Here is a 22,122-nt window from a genome sequence, read left to right as displayed (position 1 = left end):
AGGAGTCCAGGTGGAAGATGGAGACCCCCAGTTTATGGGTAGTGATGTCAGCTCCTTTCCAGGACTGTCCCTGGGCCAGGGTTCCCAAGGGTGGTCCGATTTGAAGCCGTGTAAGGGCACTGAACCCAGGGCTGTGGGCTGTCTCTAGCATCAGAAGCATCACGAGTTTGGCCAGGTCATACAGGTGCTCCTGGTCTGGGGTGAAGAGGATGATTGGAGATCAGAGAGCTGGTCCTAAGAATGGTCCCCACAAGTGGGTCATGGGGGGATAGGAGACCCTGGAAAAGCTTGGACCTAAATTTCCTCTAAGAGCCCTTCTCAGCTGGGCGCAGTGGCTCACGCCTGTAATTCCAACACTTTGGGAGGCTGACACAAGTGGATCACTTGAGGTCAGGAGTTCGAGACCAGTCTGGTCAACATGGTGAAACTCCATCTCTACTAAAAATACAAAAATTAGCAAGGCGTGGTGGCATGCCCCTGTAATCCCAGCTACTCAGAAGGCTGAGGCAGGAGAATTGCTTGAACCCGGGAGGCGGAGGTTGCAGTGAACTGAGATCGTGCCATTGCACTCCAGCCTAGGCAACAGAGGGAGAGTCTATCTCAAAAAAAAAAAAATAGCCCTTCCCAGAGCCCTCCTCTCAGACCCCAGCTGGCTGCTGTGCAGCCGCCCTGCCACTGTGAGGCACTGTGGGGCGCCATGAGCATCCTGCATCTGGGGACACTGTCATAGGTCCCATGGTCAGGTGGCAGGAATGGCAAGGAGGGGCCTCAGTGGGGAACAGAGTGCACCTGAGTGGCTTCACAGCAGGGTGAGAAGAAAGCAGGTGTCTCACTCTGGATCCTTTGTACCTTTTGAATTTGATACCATAAGCCTGTATTCACTCCTCAAAATAATTACAAATTAAATTAATTACAAATAAAGCATAGAAAAGAGTAGAGTCTAGATGACTCAATCTTCCTCAGTCTCCTTCCCCCACCAGCTCAACTCCTCTTGTGGGTCCTTGCTTAGATGGAAGGTTTCGTTTTCTCCTGAAGCTTCCAGACCCTTCTTCTCCCACTTAGCACGGCAGCGGCCATTGGCTGGCCGGCTGTCCTCTCCTCTCGATTGGCCAAGTCCTGTTCCCTTTGCATTTCCAGCACCCGGCGCAGGGCCCGGCCACATGGTAGATGCTCAGCAAGCGTTGGCGAGTGAGTTGAAGTGGGACATGTGAAAGCGAATCTCTGAGCTGCATTCACCCCTTGAGAAGCCACTGTGTCCGGGGCCCTGGGACAGTCATCTTTGATACACATGTCTACAGAGACAAACCCTATTCTCAGACGCTTCTGGTCTAGTTGCGGTCAGCCACCCAGGAGTTCAACCTGAGTGCAGGAGGGCCGCAGATCTAAGGAGGGGCTGGAGCCAAGAGGGGTTGTCTAGGAAGGCATCTGTCTGGTCCCCTGTAGATGCTGCACTGAGATGGGTCTTGGGTACTAAAAGGCAACAGGCCAAGATCTTGAGAAAGTGAAGGACAGAGACCAAGTGAGGGTGCAACGTACACCGGGAAGTGGCCTATGATCTAGCACAGGGCTCACAGATGCAATTCATGGGCAATAAATCTACAAAGGTGCTTTGGGGCCAGGTTGGGAGGGAGGCATCTGGGTTGAGCTTTCACTTTGCTGGGGAAGGTCATTGAGAGCCACTAACAATGTCTGAGCTCCCAGGGGAGACTTGAGCAAACATAGTGCCTTAGAAGAATGAATGTGAGTGGAAGAAATTGATATCCAGGAGAAAAGAAAGGAGGCCATTGCAGCCCTGCTGTTAGGGAAATGTGATGAGGCAAAGGGGACAGAAGGGCTGACTGTGTCCATGTCACATCTCAGGGCTCCCTGAGATTGGACACAGGCCACCCAGGAGGAAACAGGAAGGGCTGGGTCCAGAGGGTGACATCGCACATGGCATTGCACACCGCCTCCCTGCCGGCGCACATCTGGAATGGGAGGTGGATGCCTGGGCTGTCGCTCGCGCCCCTCCCCCTGTTCCTTCTCCCCCAGGCTGCCCTGATGCCCGTTGCCCCTCCAGTGACCAGTCTCTAATGTGTGGGAGCCTCTCCTGGGGCACCACTCAGCAGGGGCGACGTGGAGAACATCACACATCTGGAGAGCAAGGCAGAAGGCAAGGTGGAAAGGGAAGATGCTATTCTTAGAGCACATCCAGGTCTTCCCCTTCTGGCTCCCTGCAGGATGAGGAATTGCGGTAGACCACCCCAGCTAGGAACGCCAGGATGGGTGGGGAGGGTAGAGAGAGGGATGATGAAAGCTCAACTTCAGTCTCTGCCTACCACAAGGGCTTTGCACTCTTAAAGAACTAAGTCACAGGACCCGGGGCACTGAGAAGGCAGCCGGTCCTTTCCACACCTTTGGGTGGGATGGCTCCAGCACAGCCCACCCAGACAGGCATCTGTCACATCCTGGCATTTAGGAACAGGAGTGCCATGAAAACTGCAGTGTGCTATCATTGGAGGCAGGCAGAGACCCTGGGCATGGCACAGCTTCCCCATCTGTGAAGTGGGGGCGGTGATGCCTACTTCATGGGATTGTTTAGAGGATTAGAGAGAACGCATCTATGATAGCACGGGGCTAGACCAAACTTTTAATAAATGTAAGTTCCTCTGTCTCTTCTAACTCAAATACCTCGTGCAGCAATTTATAGTCCTGTGGGACTTGCAGTCTAAAATATATGTGTCTGTCAGTCAGCCACATGTACTGAGTGCCAATATTTTTTTGCAGAATCATGCACCAGCCATGTGGTAGAGAAAGAAAAAGAAATAGGAGACAGAATGTTGCCCTTGGAGCTTACAATGCAGTTGGAGTGAGAATATACACATACACACATACACACACACACACACACACACACACACACACTTTCAGAACCATTACAAAGCACTATCCAATCAAGTGTAATATGCCACAAACTGTATTAGGTGAGAACTGGAAAAGGTATCCAAGGGAACAGAGGATGACTCAAAGAAAGCAGGGGGTGTGCACACGCGTGTGTGTGTGTGTGTGTGTGTGTCTAAGGACAGCTTCCTGCACCTGTGGACTAGTGGAACAAGAACCATTGACAAAGCTGAAGACTTGGGCAGACCAAGTGTCAGAGCTGCATGATCTTTAGTGAGCACTTGACATCTTGGGGCATCTCCTTATGTATAAAATGGAGACAGTAACATTTCATTCTCAGCGTGGCCGTGAGGATTTGGGGAGGGTGATGACGTACATGGAGGTGCCTAGCACCCAGCCTGGCACATGGTAACCTCCCACAGGTCCCTGTCCTGTGTCTCTGCTTCCCCTCTCCCCTTCCCCCTGCCCCAGGCCACACCCATCCTGGGTCCTGACCATCGGCTCCCGACCTTCTTTGCCCCAACTGTGCCTTTGCCAGGATTCCTGCCATATTGCTCATCATGCTAATTTTCCAAGAGAAATTACCGAGTCTGCCCTTTCTAAGCCATCCCACTCATGCTGACTTCTCCTGGCCCCAGGCAGCAGAGTAATAATACATGAATGCCAAATGATAAATAGCACCATCCACACAAATCTATCAGATGGCGCTGTGCAGACTTAAAAATGCAGACACCACATTTCACCCCTGTTCACCAAGCACAGAGCAAGGATGGGTTCTTTGAGGACGGCCCTCCCCTACACCAGCCTCACAGCACAAGCTGGTGTAGGGGCTGTGCCGGCCACCATGGGATGAGCTGGCCTGGTGTGGCATGGTGTTCTGTGGGAGCTGGAGTGTGGCTGTCAGAGGGACTGGTGTTGGGATGTCGTGAGCTGTCGTTGTGACGCAGGAAGCCTCTTCTCCATGCTGTGAAGAGATTGTCATGGGGGTCTCAAAGGCGTGATCCAAGAAGAAAATTAGAGATGCAGAATGGATGTGCTTCCTGAGCCCAGGCAGCTAAACGCTCCAGATGTGGCTTTTCTCCAAGCTGCGTCCCCTCTACAGTGAATGTATCTCCTGAAAAACCAAAGATTCCCAGTCCCCTCTCAGCAAGCAGCCCACAGAGCAGAAGGCACTGACATCTCCCCAGCCGCTTCCTTATTTTAAGAAGAATATTTTGCATCATAAACCCTTTGATGAAGAAAGGGAGAGAGAGCCCTTAATGAAATATGTTAATCTGGGTAAGCCAGGCTCATATGAAAGGGAATATTAAAAGAGACAACATTCACCAAAGCCAGCTCAGTACTCCAAGAACTGAAAAGGAAAAGGAAGAAAATAGGGCCCCTGGTCTGAGCTATTCAGGGTCAGGGAGACGACAGTGATCAAGTTTAGCAGATCAGCCAGAGACCTCCAGATCTGACTCTGGTGCATTAGCCTGGAAAGGTTGTGGAGAGGGAGCTATTCTGTGCTAACACCAAAGATGGTTTGGGAACACAAGGTCAAATCCACCTGCAAACTATGGGCAGCAAAAGCAGAAAAAAAAGGAGTTGTTCTCCGGGACACTCCCCCGCCCAACCTTCCTGTGATTTGCAGCTGAGCAAGGCAAGGAGGGGATTGGCAAAGAGTACACTGTGGCCACAGAGTGCAGAGGAACTCCAAGTCCCAAATAAAGGGGAAAAACAGTGGCTCTGGTTTAAACTCAACAGCACATTTTAAGGGCCCAACACATGTGAAATTGGGGAGAGGACCAAAGTTTTAGACATGGCTCCTGACTGCAGGGAGCTTAGCATCTCCTTGGGCAGTTACCACCAAACAGTGAACCCTTGAAAGAAGATACTGTGGACTGAGGAGGGGCTCTAAATGCTGGAAGGGTTCAGAGAAGAACAGAAAAAGATAAGGCTTGGGAGGTGAGCAGGAGCCAGATGTTGCAGGGCCTTGGTCAGGTTGTGAGATTTTACCTTTATCCTGAGAACAAGGAACAACTATTGAAGAATTTTATATAAGGGAATGGCAGTATCAGATTTGTGTTTTGAGAAGGCCACTCTCAGGGCCAAGACGGAATGCTCGTCTGTAAGAGGAGCTCGATTGTATTTGTAGAGTGGATGATGGCTGCAGTGTGGAGAACAGATGAAAGAAACAGGGTGCGCTGAGCACGTGGAGGGCTAGGGAACAGGCCATTTCCCTGGTCTAAGGAGGGATGACGGTGGCTGAGCCTGAGGTAGCAATGGAGAGGGAGGGAAGTGGGAGGATTCAAGAACGACACAGAACACAAAAGTTATCCCACTTGATAGGGAGAGAGAGAGAAGGAAGAGTGAAGAAATTAATAATGGTGGTGCCATTCGAGATGGAATCCAGGAAGTTGCTGGGTAAACAGGGTGTATGGTCAAGAGTTCTGTCTTGGACAGGTTGAGTTTGAGGTATCTATGAAACATCCAAGATAAGCCGTCAACTAAAAAGCTGGCTATAAGGTCTGGAGTCTGAAGGAGAGGCCCAGGCTGGATATTAATCTGGGAGGTATCTGTGCAGAGATGAAAATCGAATGCATGGTTGGCGAAAGTGCATGGCAAGAGAGAAGGAAGCCTCGGGTGGAGCCTTGAAGAACTCAAACCATTCCTGGTAGGGTAGAGGAGGATGCATCTGCACAGAGACAGAGAGAAACTGGCCCCAGAGATAAGCAAAAGGCCGGAGAGTGTTTTATTAGGAAGCCAAGGGGAGAGTGTTTCCTGAAGGAAGAGAGGTCCAAGTGTTGAACACACCCAAGAAACCAAGTGGGAAATTGGGTTTGGTGCCGCGAGGGTCACCTCTGCTGTGGAGATGGAGCACTGATGCCGCAGGAGGATGTGAGGAGTAAATGGTGAGCATTTAAATTGCCCGATGCTGCACCTGGCACACCACAGGTGCTCGGTAAATATTAGCGCCTCTTCTCCAGACACACCGCCCCAGTCTCCTCCCTCTGCCTGCACTCATCAAAAATGAATGCACTGACTTGTGCTCCCTCTCCCTCTCCTACAAACATGGGCACATCAGATGTGACTTACGAGCTGGTGCCAGCTCCCAGGATGCCACAGAGAGAAGGGAGCACCTGCCTCCACATGACTAGCCTGTTCTGTCCCAAACCCACAAGCCAGTGCCCACAGCAGGTAGGAGCCTGCATATTTGCAATTCCAGCTTAACCTGCCAGCCACAAAATGACCCTCCTGTAGTTAGGGTGTTTTAAAATACAACAAGTTTTTGAGCAGCAACTGCCTGCCATTTTGTTTCTTTGGCTCATGAAACCAAAGAATTAAATGCAAAACTACAGATGGGGAGCTGGGCCGGTGCCCTTCACAGATGCTAAAGCCTGAGCAGCTATAAGTGGTGTTATGCAAACCATCAAGATCTCAACTAACCAGAAATTGGGGGCCTGGGACAGTGTCTTCTGGTGAACCAGTTCTCCTGATTTATCAGGCATTAGATTTTTTTGTTTTGTTTTGTTTTGTTGTTGTTGTTTTTCATTTTTGAGATGGAGTCTTGTTCTGTTGCCCAGGGTAGAGTATAGTGGCACGATCTCGGCTCACTGCAACCTCCGCCTCCCGGATTCAAGCAATTCTCCTGTCTCAGCCTCCTGAGTAGCTGGGACTACAGACACCCACCATCATGCCCAGCTAATTTTTGTATTTTTAGGAGAGACAGGGTTTCACCATATTGTCCCAGCTGGTCTCAAACTCCTGACCTCAAATGATCCACCCGCCTCGGCCTCCCAAAGTGCTGGGATTACAGGCATCAGCCACTGCGCCCGGCCTATCAGGCATTAGTTTTAACCAAAAAAACTTTTTTTAGTCTTTCTAGAATGTGCTAGCCTCCTTTCCTGATTTAGAATTTAAACTGTGGTGAATACAACTTAATCTTTTCTATGGAGAATTTTTCATGATACTCTTCTGTGGATTTAAAGGCATAGAAAATTAGACGGAATAGTGACATCTGGACTTGCCCTGGGAACATTTTTCAGCCCTGCTGTCAGCTTGTTTCCTTGTGCTTTGCCTTTTTTTCTTTTCAAAGTAAGGTGCAAAAACAGTTATTTGGTTAAGAATCCCGGGTGTGGAAGGTCCTAGCTGAGGCATTTTTAATTGCAACCCCTTCCATTTCCTCTGGAGACCCCTAATAGGTGCGCAGCAAACATATATTGAACAAATGACTGGATTCCTCTGGAGATGCAGGTTGTTCATCGTCACAGTATCGGTCTAGGCACTGTTTAGTCACACCTGAATGGCATTTATCTGGTATTTTCTACTTCCTACAATTTTGCTAAACATCAGCCCTGAGATAGACTACCAGTCTCCCTGGATAAATCGTGAACATGTTAATCTCTTTGGCGGCCCCTAACCCTAATGACTCAGAAACCATCCCCCTGTTGATGAAGGAAAGAGGGTAGGGTTTGGGCTGGGGACTCTGGTACTTGGCCTGTCCCCCTCAACCCCGACGTATAACACTCAAGTTCATCACCTCACAAGTGCACAAGGAAAAGAAATACAGAAGCACACACAAGAGGAGGAGAAAGGGAGAGGAGACTTAGCCTTCTGCTTCACATGGGGGCCACTGGGTAAATAGGGGGTGTCACCATTAGACCAGGTCACCGATGTGAGGAGAGACCCAGGAAGAAGGGCACTGGTCAGTCAGACCCTCAGGGATAGCAAGCAGATGGTGATCTTGGCAGGGACCTTGGGGAACGTCTCGTCTGACCTCTGCCTGAAGTTTGAGCTTATAGGCTGGCCAGTGGCAGAGGAGAGTCAGGCTTCTCCCAAGCTGGAGCTGCATGGGACAGACCCCTTGCACCCTCTGTGAAGTTGTTCAGGCCTGTGCCCTCTCTGCAGTCTGTGTGAGCTGGACCCCTCGGGGCATCCAAATTAAGATTGGGCTGTGCTGGAACTTCAGGCTGGGAAGGGGTCCTGGAGTTTGCCTGGCTGTGCTTTGACATAGGTGCCTTCTCTCCAGATTCCTGGGACTTCAAGCAGTCCACACGCAACATCTCCCCCACCATCAACCAGGCCAACATCGTGGACTTGCACCCAGCATCCGTGTACAGCATCCGCATGTACTCCTTCAACAAGATTGGCCGCAGTGAACCGAGCAAGGAACTCACCATCAGCACCGAGGAGGCCGGTGAGCACCTCACCCAGCCTGCCCTGCCCATGGCCTCAGGGATCAGGGACACCAGGGGCCTACAGCGATCCTGTTCATTGGCAATGAGCTTGCAGTTAGAGAGGGTGGGGTGGGGAAAAGCATCCTAACAGATGTTTGTGTCCACCTCTGAATCATCGGAGGCTCTTCCGTTTGACCCTTTTCCAGGCTAGGTTCTAAATGCTGGGTTTGGGGGAGCTATCTGTGGTTCTGCCCCACTCCCCTGGCCCCAGCATCTGGAAAGATCTATCTGCAAAAGATGGGGTACTAGGGCCTGGATCATTTTCTATGACCCTCATCATAGAGTTTTCTTGAAAGTTTAAACACGATTTCTCTTGCTCTGTTTTCTTTTATTATCATATAATACAAAATAATGCAGAGAAGGCCGGGAAGCTGTGGCTTATGCCTGTAATTCCACCACTTTGGGAGGCCAAGGTGGTTGGATCACCTGAGGTCAGGAGTATGAGACCAGCCTGGCCAACTTGGCAAAACCCTGTCTCTACTAAAAATACAAAAATTAGGCGTGGTGGCGCATGCCTGTAGTTCCAGCTACTCAGGAGGCTGAGTCAGGAGACTCGCTTGAACCTGGGAGGCAGAGGTTGCAGTGAGCCAAGATCACACCACTGCACTCCAGCCTGGGCAACAGAGCAAGACTCCATCTCAAAAAAAAAAATGCAGAAAAATACACATAACATATATGTGCAGTTTTATAAACAAGCATAAGGTAAACAATGAGTAATTAGTATAACCAACGCTCATTATCAATTAGCCAGCATGCCGGAAGTCCCCCATGTACCCCTTTCTGGTCATAACACCACCCCTCCCCTTGAAGTAATCAGTATCCTGACTTTCATGATACTAATTTTCATGCTTTTCTTTTTTGTACTGTTACCCCAGTGTATATGCAATAAAATGTATAATTTAGTTTTCCCTATTTTCCAGTAGAATGTATTCATGACATCATACTTCATATATTCTTCTGTATCTTGCTTGTTTTGATCAATATTACTTTTGCAAGCTTCATTCATATCATTAGCATAGCTATGCTTTTTCAGTGCTGTATAGTATTCCATTATATGACTATACCACAGTGGGTTTGTCCATTCTACTGTAGATGGACATTTAGGTTGTTTGTAGCTTGGAGCTATTACAAAAATGCTGCTATAAGCATTCTTGTATGCTAGTGTACCGGTTCATGAGTTTCTCTAGGGGATATAAACAGTTGTAGAATTACAGAGTCATCAAACAGGGAAATACTTCTACCCTTAACAAAAAATGCTAGAATGTTTTCTAAAGTGTTGTACCAATTTTCTCTCCCATGATCAGAGGATAAGAGTTCCTGCCACTAGACATTCTTGTATGAAGTAGACACTTCATACTCTTCAACTTTTAAAAACTTTTGCCATCCTACTGCATGTACAGTAGTATCTTATTATCATTGTTTCCTATATTTTCAGCAAATTATGGAGAATGAAGAGGAAATTGAAACCCTAGATACTTTCAGGGGAACTCAAACAAAAGTTCTCTGCTATCTGCATTTGTGCTTAGTCTTCTCCCCAGGAGCCCTCCTGCTCAGGAGAATGGGTGTGGGAACATAAAACCCCTTCCTCTTCCAGGTCTTGACTTGTAATGTTTCTCCTCCCCCCTACCCTGCTCAGCTCCTGATGGGCCCCCCATGGACGTTACCTTGCAGCCAGTGACTTCACAGAGCATCCAGGTGACCTGGAAGGTAAGTGTGTCTAAGGTATCTCCCCTGGAATGCCCCCTTGCCTCCTCTCTCCTCAATCCAGGACGGAAGCTCCCAGCAGGCTTGCTAGTCTCTAGTCTTATATGATGCTCAGGCCTGTTTTGTCACTAAACCTAGTGAGATTTGAGGGGTAGAAGGAGAGGGAGGCAAAGGGCAGGTCCCCCCGGCCCAATAACCCCCACTTCCCACTCCTCCCTGGTTCTCTGATGGGAGTCTCTGCCTGGGGTGGAATGAAAAACTTGCAGTGCCAAGGAGGGAAGATGGTTCCTCAGCTGTGCTGGCCCATCCTCCAAACCCCACATGTTGTAATAAGGTTGGAAGTAGATTTGATTCTATGCCAAGTTCCTCCTCTCTAACATCAGGATGAAAGTAACTGCCCTCCCTACCTCTGAGGGTGGAGGAACTGTGGAGAAAAGAGACCAGTATGTGCTACAGCCATTTCTAAGGGCAAAGACCTGTAAAATATAGAGGGGGTGACTGAAGCATCTGTCACTTAAAGAAACTCTGAGGGGAGATTCCACAGCTGGGCAGGGAAACAGAACAGAATGACCTTGCGCAGGACTCAGAAATGCTTCCCTGAGCAGCTTCTGGCCCTACCACCAAACCCCTCCAGGGGCACAGAAGGGCTGGCAATCCAGGGACTTCCTGTCTCACTACATCCTCCAGTCTCCAAGTGCTTTCTCTTTACCAACTTATCTGACCCTCTCCTCATTCCTGGGGAGCAGCGAGAGAAGGCACTTTTATCCCCTTCCACCAGAGGACGCCATGGAGACAAGACGTGAGATGGTCTGCCTAGCAGAGACAGAGCTCGGACTGCAACACAGTGTCTGCAGCCCCAGTCAGCCTTCCCTCCACAGCCACTGCACAGGGCTGTGGATCAGAGAGCATCCTCAGGGCTGTCTGTGTTCTTCCTGGAGCCTTCCCATCTTAACAGTGGGGCTCGGGGGCTGCCTGTCTTCATCAGGGACCAGTTATCCGTGGTGACTTTCTGACTCTTCTCCTTATAGGAAAAGCCCAGGTGCTTGAGTCCTTCTTCTGGGCTCTTTAGAAAGGTAGACTTGAGAATGAGAGGGATTCAAAAGGACCTGGTGATATTTTTCCTAAGACCATGTGCACACACACTCACACTCACACACATAGCAGCAGCCCGGTTCCTTCCCTCCCAGAGGCATGACCAAGAAGAAAGTGAGGTAGGGCTGGGCGGTTGGTCCTTCCTGGAGGCAGCCCACCTAGTGGATACCTGGAGCCAGGGTTCCTCTCCAGATTCAGCTCTGGGTTCCAGGGCTCTCCTCAGAAATTGGGGTGAGGCCTGGCATCCAATCCCAAACTCTTGGCTGTGTCCTGGCTGTGGACCTGTATCCTAGAAATACTCCAAGGCAGCCAGGAGGTGGGGGCAGGGATGAATAAATATGTAAAATACTGAAACGTTGGGCTACAAAGCTCTGACCCACAGGTCGATAAAAATTTGGAATCAGATTTATTTCTCCAAAGTCTCATAATGAAAAATAAAATTGATTAGAAAGTTAGAACTTCAGAATGAACCAGATGGTCAATAAATTTTGGACTGACTTCTCAGGGGATTTTTTTTTTAACATTGAGAAACAGATTAATGGAAAATAAAGATTCACTTGAAGATAAGTCACTTCATTTTAAGGCCCTTTCCACGAGATGGATCGCCCCTGCTTTATGACATAAATTTGCAATCAGCCCTATTGATTTCTTAATGCCAGAGAAATATTGTTAAGATTGATTTAAATCCTGACTGTGGCTCTTTGGAGAGGCGGGGGACAGAGAAAGAGAGAAGAGATGGAGAAGGAGAGAAAAAAAGAGAGAGGAAGGAGGGAGGAAGGATCTGTGAAGATTTGTATAAATATGTGAATCTATCTGGATGGATGGATTGGGGTGCGCCTGCATGCCTGTCTGAGGCCTGTCAGTATATGCTGATGTGGCCACGTATGCAGGTATATATCATGGTATACATAGCTCTGGGCATGTAGGCAATCTGTGGCATAGTATAATGATGTTCAATGTGTGTCAGTATAGATATACCTACATGAAATGTGAGAATGGGTGTCGATGTGAAGATACATTTATATCCATAAAGGATGTGTGTGTGTGTGTGTGTGTGTGTGTGCACGTGTGCATAGACATACATGTGTAGATACAAGACCCAAATGTAAAAATGTGTCCACTTGCAGACCAGCAAGCAGGACTGTCCAAGTGCAGAGAGAAATATTGAAGCAGCAACAAAGAATCAAGTCAATTAAACACACACACACAGACACACACCTATTTAGTGAGTTCAAAACAATTATGTTAAATTTAAAACTTCATTTTGTTGAGTTAACAGTGAGCTTTAAAATGCAGTTCATTTAAAACATTCATTGACTAGAAAAAAAACAGTAGGGCTGTTTTACTAACTTAATTGTTTTTGATCTCACTATTTTTTAGTACAATAAAAGGTGGGCTTTTAAATTAACTTCATTGTCTTTAAAACCCTGATTCAAGCTGTTTTTAAATGCACTTGGGGTGGGTGTTCTGTCTCAATTTATAGATGGGCAGGCCCGGTCATTAAAGGAGCCAATTTCTATTCGTGGATCTAAATGTATCTGGTCGGGAGTGGGGGTGTGGACTAAGATGTTTGCTTTGATGGGTCTGGATACATGCTCCTGGTTCTGGGTGTGAATGGATATATTGAGGTGTGTGTGTGCGTGCGCACCTGGTTGGGTGTGTATCAGGGTTCGAGCCTGGGGTGAGAGTGTTTTCCAGCCCCAGACTGATGCCAGTGAAGTTTCTCCATTCTCCTGGCTGACTGGGCTCAGTCTTCATTCCCACCAGCCCCCTTCTAACCTTCAAGTCCTTGCCATCTCTGTGCCTCCATCCAGGGTTCATTCGGGGCCTCAGCCTTCACCATTCCCCAGTCCCTGACCGTGGTGTCTGAGGCAATGCAGTCTTAGTGTTCCCACAGGGGCTGCACCCAGGTGAAAGTCAGGGATCTTTTTTTCTTTAGTTTTAATGAAATACATATAACTTAAATTTATCATTTGAACCATGTTTAAGTGTGCAGTTCAATGCACGTTCACAATGTTGTACAACCATCACCACTAGCACTTCCAGAACTTTTTCATCCTCTCCAACTGAAATTCTGTACCCACGAAACATGAGCTCCCCATGAAAGCTCTATTCCACCCCTCTTTTGTTGAGACAGAGTCTCGCTCTGTCAATCTTGGCTCACTGCAACCTCCGCTTCCCCGGTTCAAGCGATTCTCCTGCCTCAGCCTCCTGAGTAGCTGGAACTACAGACATGTGCTACCAAACCCAGCTAATTGTTTGTATTTTTAGTAGAGATGGGGTTTCACCGTGTTGGCCAGACTGGTCTCCAACTTCTGACCTCAGTTGATCCACCCACCTCAGCCTCCCAAAGTGCTGGGATTACAGGCGTGAGCCACCGCTCCCAGCCTATTTCCTTCTCTCTGATTTTGACCATTCTAAGTACCTCCTAAGTGGAATCGGACAGTAGTTTTTGTCCTTTTGGGTCTGGCCTATTTCTTTTAGTGCAGTGTCTTCAGGTTCATCCGTGTTGTGACAGATGGTAGTGCTCTCTCTCTTTCATGGCTGCGTACTACCCCATTGTATTGCAATATTGTATTCTGCGTCTCCACTCATCTCCTGGTGAACGCTTCAGTTACTTCCACCTTCTGGCTATTCTGGATAATGCTGCGTTGAACATGAGTGTACAAGTATCTCTCTGAATCCCTGTTTTCAATTATTTGGGGCATAAACCCTAGGAAAGGAATTGCTGGGTGGTATGGTAATTCTATGTTTAAGTTTTTGAGGAACTGCCAAACTCTTTTCCACGGTCACTGCGCCTCTTTCCATTCCCACCAGGAATGTACAGGGTTCCCATTTCTCCATCCTCACTACCACTTATTTTCCATTATTGTTATAAGAGCCATCTTAATGGATGTGAAGTGGTATCTAGGGACTCTTTCTTTTTATTCAAACTAATTGCTCACCTCCCTCTCCATCTGATTACTTTTTGTCTGCTGTTCTATTTTCCCCAGGCCCCTGAACCCATGCCAAATGATATTCCTATTCATTCATTCATTCGTTCATTTGTTCAGTATGTATTGAGGGCCCATCGTATGCTAGGCACCATTCTAGACACGGAGAGTGCAATAGTAACAAAGCAGGTAACACTCCTCGTCCTCACGGTGCTTCCGTTCTAATGCAGGCAGACAGGCAGATTTCACTAATGCATAAGTGGAATTTATAGACTGTCAGATGATGCTATGTGCTGTGGAGGAAAATAAACCAGGAAGAAAAATAAGGAGTGCCAGAGACAGGCAGGGAGCTGTCTTACATAAGGAGCTAAGGAAGGCCTCATTCAGAAGAGGCATTTCAGCAAGGACGCGGCAGAGGAGAGAAGTGTTTCCCCTGAGATGGGGATGTGGCCAAAGAGGCCAGAGTGCTGGGGTGCAGGAAGCGAGGGGCACAGGAGGGGATCTGAGAGGTAATGGGAGGTCACAGGTCACACAGAGCGGTGCAGCCATTGTAAGGACTTTGGCTTTCATTCTGAGTGAGACAGGAGCCTTTGAAGGGCTGGGGCAGAGGAGTGACATGATCTGACCTTGGTTTTAAGAGCATCATCTTAGAATGTCCCATTTCTTTGTCCCCACCCCTTCCCCATGCTCACAGGCACCCAAGAAGGAGCTGCAGAACGGTGTCATCAGGGGCTACCAGATCGGCTACAGAGAGAATAGCCCCGGCAGCAACGGGCAGTACAGCATCGTGGAGATGAAGGCCACGGGGGACAGCGAGGTCTACACCCTGGACAACCTCAAGAAGTTCGCCCAGTATGGGGTGGTGGTCCAGGCCTTCAATCGGGCTGGCACGGGGCCCTCATCCAGCGAGATCAATGCCACCACTCTGGAGGACGGTGAGGGCCCAAGCAGAGGGGAGTGGGCACAGATCCCCAACATGGGCAGAGCCACAGCTGCCAGAGAGGGCTTGTGGGTCCCTCCATTTGCCCCTGGGCCCCATCTTGGTCCTGTGTTCCACACAGGCTCCCTGCATCCCAGCCATTTCCTCTTGTCCACTGGCTCCTTGAGGGATGCATGGGCCATTCAGCATACTGGGCCTCTCCTTCCTTTTGACTGATGCTCTACTCATCCGGTCTCTGTCGACCTGTTGGCCTGTCTGAGAATTTGCCTGTCCACCTGTCTCCCCATTCACGCTTCTCCCTCGGCCTTCTTCCTTCTTCCTGGCACCCTAACCCCTCTCTCTTCCCTCTACACCTGGTCCTATTTCTCCTCTTTTACAACTTCTTGGAAAAAGGGCAGGAGCCAAATTGCCTTTGTGTTCTAGCCTGGAACCTGTCCACCATCTACCTGAGATGAAGCTGAGGAGTTAAGAGATCCTAACGTGTATGCAGCAGAGGATTTAGAGTCCAGCTTTTTAAGTCTTCATTCTTCGATGACTAGAGAGAACCCCACACTCTGATTAGTACATCAAAGGGCCCTGTCTCTCCAGGAGGAGAGGGTTAGGAGGCAGCAGGAACATGCCCACTCTCCAAGCACAGAGAAGATGCCAGCTGGTACCTGAGCCTGCACCAGGTTGAGAAAAAGGACATGGCCCTTGATGCTCCCAGAGACGGGGCCAGGCTGACCTCTGTCCCCTAAAGAGCAGAATAAAGAAGAAGCAGAGCATTCTTCCAATCTTCCTTCTTGATGCCCCAACACAAAACTAGGGTCTGAGACTAAAGCCCCGCTGAGTCAGAGCCTGCCCACCCCGCCCCAACAGAGCAAAACCAATAGTCCAGAGGGCAGAATGCCCTTTCCCCATTCCCATCAGAAGACCAAGCATTTCACCACTAGAGAGCCATTCCTTTACAGGAAGCAATGCCCTCCGCCTACCTCGCCCTCTCTGAAAATGCAGCACCCAGGGGATGGGGGACACATTAGGTCAGAAACACCTGACAGTAGATACGCTCGTACCAATGGTTCCCAACATGGCCACCAGTTGGCATTATCTGGGGAACTTTCAAAATACTGATGCCAGGCTTCAACCCCAGAGATTCCCATTTGATGATTCTGGGGCAAAAGCTGGGCTTTAAGATGGGGCCGACTTCAATAGCCCCAGAGCATTGAGCGCCTGAGAAGAGGGGAGAACTGAATGAAGGAAAGAGGCACATGGCAGAGAAGTCCAGCGGGAGGGAGGAGAGCCGCACCGCAACCAAACCCTCAGCCCATGGCCCTCGCTATCCCTCTCCATCCCTCCCACCCTGAGATGCTGGCCTCGGGCCTGGCCGGGTTGAGGAAGATCAGCTTGTCTCCTCTTAGTGCCAGGAGTGTTCATTTCAGCAGTGGCCTAACACGTGGTTCTCAGCCCTGAGCACAAAGCAGAGCCTCCTGGAGGTCTGGGAAATGCAGGTTGCTGGGCTCCACCCCCCAGAGCTTCTGCTTCAGCAGGTCTGAGGTGGGCGCCAAGAATGTTCATTTCTAAGCCGGGTGTCCAGCCTGGGTAATACAGTAAGACCCCATCTCTTAAAAAAAAAAAAAAAAAAAAAAAAGGACGCATTGTGTCGAATAAGTTCGCAGGCAATGTTGCTTGTCCAGGGAGCACCTTTGGGAATCATAGCACCAAGAGTCGCACCATTATCTATGCAGGGAGGCCAAGGCTCAAGGAGATTAACTCATCCAGAACCATCTATCCAGAAAATAACAGAGTCTGGATCAAAATCTCTGAATCCCATCCATACCCTTCCTGCTTCAACTTGTGCCTCCCTTTTGCTTGGGAGCAAGGCTGGATGCAGGAACAAGCGATGCAGATGCAGGAGACTTTAGGAAGGTGTGTCCAGGGAACAGCTGTCCCAAGCCGAGGCCAGCCTGCCCCACCGAACACTAAGCTCCCATGCACCGCCAGGCCCACCTCTGGCCCCCTCGTGGGGGCCCCTGGAATTTCCAACAGGGAGAGATCAGCATGGGCTATGGAGTCATTTTCAAAACAAAGGGGGAGAGGGGAGAAGAAAGTTTCCAGCAGCATTTGCTCAGCAGTTTTTCATACTTAATTAAGGCCCTCGTTAGCCTGTCAGATCCTGATCGTTTCCTGGCAATATTAGCACTCCTCCTGGGGTATTCAAGGGCCCCTGCTTTAGCAATAGTGTCTTTTCCATAATTATATTACCTTCATTTTGTTCGAACGGACGATCTGTATTAGTTTATTACACTGGGTCCCTAATTACATGGTGCTTATATTTTTACACCTAAGTAATATGAAACAATAATCATTCTCAAAGAGGATCGTTAGGATGATGTATTATCATTTAAATGCTCATAAAAATTAGAGTTGCCTCTTGTGGGGCAATGGGATCTAATTACCTTCCAGCCAGTCTGTGCCTCCTTTCTCCCACTCGGAGCAAAGCAGACTCCGTCTTGCGCTTTGTCCCTGGCCCTCGGATGCCAGCAGGAAGTGCCACCGGAGTTCCCCCGAGCTGAGGTGGATCCCGGGGGATAGGGCTTCGGAGGCCTGTCGTCTCAGGAGGGGCAGGCTGCACAGCGCCCCAGGGTGAGCCTCAGCTTAAACTCAAAGGTGGCTCTCAGAGGGACAGCGTGGCCGGCAGGAGAAGCACCTAAGCTGGTCTCAGAGAGTGTTTTCCCATCATCCAGGCCTTTTAGTGTGCTCGAGTACAAGGGCATGAGCAAAGGTTTAATGGTCCCAGAGGTCCCGAGGTCCCGGTGGAAGCTCCTCTCCTGCACCAGGGTTAGCTGAAGTCCTTTTCCCTTCTTTGCCTTCCCTTCAGCTTGGAACAAGGACACAGGAACACAAGAACCAGGCCTTGGCCCAGACCCCTGGTCAGACGACACAGAGGGGCTGGCAGCCGTCAGATGAGATGATGCATTGCAGACACCTCCAGGGCTGGCTTGGTGGCCTTCCGGGTCTGTCACGTTCATCACAGCAGGATTTCCCTGGGCTGTGGTGGCCCACTGGGGAATTCCCAGGGGCTCATGCCCAGAGTTCATCACCTTCTTCCCCAGGATTTAACCACAACCAGGAATGTGCTACCCGGAGAACAAGGAGCCAAGTCTGTAAAGATTTCTGTCTGCCCCAATCTCCAGGAAAGGAAACTCGGTTCACTTCCTGGCCTCCCTGCCCCAACTCTCACTCTCAGCACCCGCGAGTCAGGAGGTCCCTCCACTTGTCTAACTGGACCCTCCTCTGGTTGGACCATGGAATCCAGCCTGGGACATAATTGCTGTACTGTCACTCACACCCATGACTGACTGGACCCTTGGTTCTCCCCTGACCCCCTGCAGTGCCCAGCCAGCCCCCTGAGAATGTCCGGGCCCTGTCCATCACTTCTGACGTGGCCGTCATCTCCTGGTCGGAGCCCCCGCGCAGCACCCTCAATGGCGTCCTCAAAGGCTATCGGGTCATCTTCTGGTCCCTCTACGTGGATGGGGGTGAGTCTGCTGGGATGATGGCTGGGCCTCAGGGGAGAGGCGCAGGGTCAGTGGGGTCTGCTCCCAGGTGTAGTTAGAGCTAAGCATCCTCCTACGGCATGGCAAGGGGAAGTGCAGCCCCTCTTCTCCACACGGGGAGGCCGCAAGAGGACGATAACGGCTATAGGGGCCAGGGGATAGTGAAGGGGCTTGGGATTCACTTGCACACCTCCGTGTTCAACTGAGGTCAGAGGCAGGGGCAAGGGGGTTGGTGGTACACAGGGTGGCATCTCTGGTGAGGGGTAGGAAGGAGACACCCAGCTACTCCCAGACAACAGTATGTGTTTGGGGAAGTATTGGGGGCATGAAAGGGGCAGATCAGCTTTTCTAGTTTCACGTGTTGATAATAGGCCTTTATGGCTGTGTGAGTCAGATACCAGTGGGGAATAGTCGGTACATTCAAATAGGGCAATCAAAGAATTTAATGAAGGGACTGAGGAGGGAGGTGGGCACCTGGGACGAGCATCAGCAGGAAGCCGGCAGCACCTAAGGCCAAGGGGGAAAGGGAGGAAGCAGGGCTACCAGAACCCAGGGAGAGCCTCCCTTGGCCAAACCCAACTGGAGCCAGGCATGCAGCAAGGTGTGTTTTCTGTGCAAACAAGCCGCCCAGGACCCAGAGAAGGGCAGAGAGGTGCGCACAGTGGAGCTGGGGGGTAGGAATGGCAAATGGAGAGAAACCAGTAAGATGGCCCAAACTTCTGAATGTCTTCCTCGCCCTGGAATGTGCAAACAGGTTTGAGTAGCATCCTACAGGCACACCAAGCTCCCGCCACTGGTGTACACAGACCTTCATGCGACCTGGAGGCTTGTAGCTCACACAGGTCAGAGGACCAGCGTCCCAAATTATGGAAACATTCCACTGAAGGCCTTAGTCATCTCAATAGACCACAAAGGACTAAAATGAGTTTGCCCCCAACCTGGCTCCTGCACTTTCTGCCTCCCAGCCCCCTGGGCCCTCTCTTCTTTCCTGGCGGACCTTGGAATCCAGCTCACAGTCATTTGTCCAGCGCTACTACGGTCCCCTCTCCCATCCAGATTCCGCTCTGCCCAGACACACTGTCAGTAGGAAGCATCTTTCCCCACCGCCACTTCCACTCTCTCCCACAAAAAGCAGAGGGCTCTAGCTCAGGTTGAGTTCCCTGAAGGTCTCCCCAATTCTTTTGCTGTGCAGTGCCAGGCCACGCTGCTCACAATGTGACCTCACTACATTCATATTCGTGTGGAACCAGGTAAAGGGTGGTTCCCTGTTTTCCAGAACTCGCTTCCTCTTTTCCAAGCCTGTGGGCTTCTCCAGCGTAACCCCTAAGGAATGTATTGGCCTCGGCAATCCCCAAAGACCAGCTGGACACTTGACCACGCTGCCCTCTTCCTGCCCTTTCTCTGGCTCCAGTTCTGGACAGGCCAGCCTGGTTTTTGACTCCAGGAGAGGAAGGCCCTGCTGCTCCGGCCTCTGGGGGTCCTCCTGCACTGACCTGGAGTCTTCTCACGCTGGGCACAGCCTTCTCATCCTCTGGATCCTGGCAGCACTGCTTTTCCTGGCCAGGCCCTCTTCCTTGGCCTTTTGCCTGCCCTGGACCATCCACGAGGTGCTGGGAGGTGGGTCTCCAGGAACTCATGTCTACGAGGTTGGTCCTCAGCCCGTTACTGGGCCTGTCTTTCTGAAAGCCCAGCAGTCCTAGTGGGAGGCTCCAGAGTCTGTCCCTTTTCCTTCTCTTACAACTCTGGCCCTCGTGGGACCATCTCCCTAAGCTCCTCTTTAGAGTCTATGAGAAGGTCCTTGCAGGGCCGGGATGTTGGGTCCTCCCTAAGCCTCAGGAGTGTCCCAGCTCTTCCTGGCTGAGGCTATCGGCTCCACCAGCCTCACCCAGGCTTTCTGTGCAGGGAATGGCTGGGTGTCTCCAACGGTGGGGAGAAGGCAGACGGGTCACTCAACCCCTTAACCCAGCTGGGAGTCCAGGGTGCTGGCTCAGGAGTAGTCAGAGGCAGGAGAGGCAGCCTCAGCCTGTCACACGTCATCCTCAGGTCGATAACCACCCAGGGAGGTATGGCGGCCCAAGGCGGGCTGGGCAGCAGGAGGAGTGGCTGCTGAGTTGTGCCTACTGGACGGGACCTCCTCCCACCCATGTCCAAGCCACTCCAGGCTCTCCCATGGGAAGGGAGTTGGGTAGCAGGAGGGAGAAATGTTGCTTGGAGAGATGGAGAGAGAGGCGTTTTAAAGAGCATGTCAAGGTGAAATTGGTGCAAAGTCAACTGAGGCCGGGTCCAGGCCAGCATCTGTGGCTTGCCCTCACAGCATCTGTGGCTTGCCCCTGTCTCTAAGGAGAGAGACAGGGCCTAGGGGCAGTGGCCCACATCTGCTCCTGGGTACCTCAAGGTGAAAAACCCTCTAGTCCTCACCTCCATGGAGTGGAGGGCTGAGCCTGAGCAGTAGGTGTGAGCAGAGCCCAGGCAGCAGGGGTAGGAGCAGGGGCCACAGCCTGATGGAGCTGGGCCCTCAGAGTTTGCTGGTCTCTGGCAGAGTGGGGCGAGATGCAGAATATCACCACCACACGGGAGCGGGTGGAGCTGCGGGGCATGGAGAAGTTCACCAACTACAGCGTCCAGGTGCTGGCCTACACCCAGGCTGGGGACGGCGTGCGCAGCAGCGTGCTCTACATCCAGACCAAGGAGGACGGTGAGTCCAGGCCTGTCCTTGGGACAGGCTGGTCCTGCTGCCCAATGCTCACCCCCAACCCCACCCCAGGAGGCAGGGTGAGAGCAGGGTACTGTCCTTTCTCCTGCCCTTTGAGCCATTGGAGGGTGGCCTTGAGGACTCTGGGGAAATGCTCTCGGATTCATGCATGAGCAGATAAGCAACGTGAACCTCCCTGCACCTCCCCCCGCCTCCCCACACACACCTGCTCTCTGAAGCATTGAATCAGAGGCCAGAGAAACCCTCTCCCCCTACCCCAAGGGCATTCTCTCTGTGGCATCTGCTCCCCTGACGCGTTCAGCCTGCTTTCCTCTGGATACAGATGTTGGGGCTGGGGGGGAGCAGGAGCATCATTCAGCACATCCCGGGTTATGGACTTCGTGGTCACCCCATAGAGGTGGGCTCTGGGCTTCTGCCTCCAGCCCTGCCACTTTCTTCCCCTCCCAGTCCCAGCTCTATCACTTAGTTGTTTCATAGGTGAGCGCTCTGGGCCGGGTGCCCTGTTACTAGAAGAGGTGTGACAAGCGACTGGCACACAGCAGGCACAGAAGCAGAAGACATCTTTGGCATGATGGCTTCCTCCCCACTCGCCCTTAGTTTTTTCAAGGGATATGGAGGCCCAGAGCCTAGATCCTACCCAAACAATTTGGCTGAAGGCACTGGAAGGGTTTAATGTGTTGAAACGAGTGACTCAGGCTGGGAGTGGTGGTGGAGAAGCTGCCATTGTTGCCCAGTGCCTGGTGACTGGACCAGCTCCCAGCTCAGCTTAATCTCCAGGCTTTCCCTCCCTCTCCCCCTACAGCAGGCCCCCTCTCCCCTTAAGCCCTGAGCAATTCAATATTTACCAACCTGCCTGCCCTACTTTTCCTGTCATTAATCCTCCCATCAAGGCCTCCTGGGACAGCTCCGGGCAGAGCCACCTGCTCCAGTGTGGAGACTAAGCTGAGATGGCATCTAGAGCCTGGTCCCATCTGAGGCCTCAGGGCCACACTCAGGCACCTTTTGGCCTCTAGAAATGAGCCCCTGGAGCCCCCAGGCTTCTTCTTGCCCCCTGGTCTGATGCAAGGCCTATGCCATAAGCACCTCTACCTGTTTAACTGATCAAGGC

At 51.0% G+C, this 22,122-nt stretch overlaps 1 protein-coding gene across 1 annotated transcript in view; it reads left to right on the top strand.

Annotated features, from left to right (window-relative positions):
* The window catches only part of DSCAML1 (Down syndrome cell adhesion molecule like 1), a 364,816-nt gene that overhangs the window by 312,587 nt on the left and 30,107 nt on the right, over positions 1-22,122 (top strand). The window contains 7 exon segments of the mRNA XM_011964833.1: positions 1,491-1,519; positions 4,748-4,809; positions 7,881-8,056; positions 9,733-9,803; positions 14,520-14,760; positions 18,137-18,283; positions 20,841-20,996. Of these exon segments, the coding sequence (XP_011820223.1) occupies positions 1,491-1,519; positions 4,748-4,809; positions 7,881-8,056; positions 9,733-9,803; positions 14,520-14,760; positions 18,137-18,283; positions 20,841-20,996 (882 nt within the window).

This window comes from Mandrillus leucophaeus, unplaced genomic scaffold (genome assembly GCF_000951045.1).
Source record: "Mandrillus leucophaeus isolate KB7577 unplaced genomic scaffold, Mleu.le_1.0 Scaffold71, whole genome shotgun sequence".
In the NCBI taxonomy this organism is placed as follows: domain Eukaryota; kingdom Metazoa; phylum Chordata; class Mammalia; order Primates; family Cercopithecidae; genus Mandrillus; species Mandrillus leucophaeus.
This window is presented reverse-complemented; position numbering and strand designations above follow the sequence as displayed.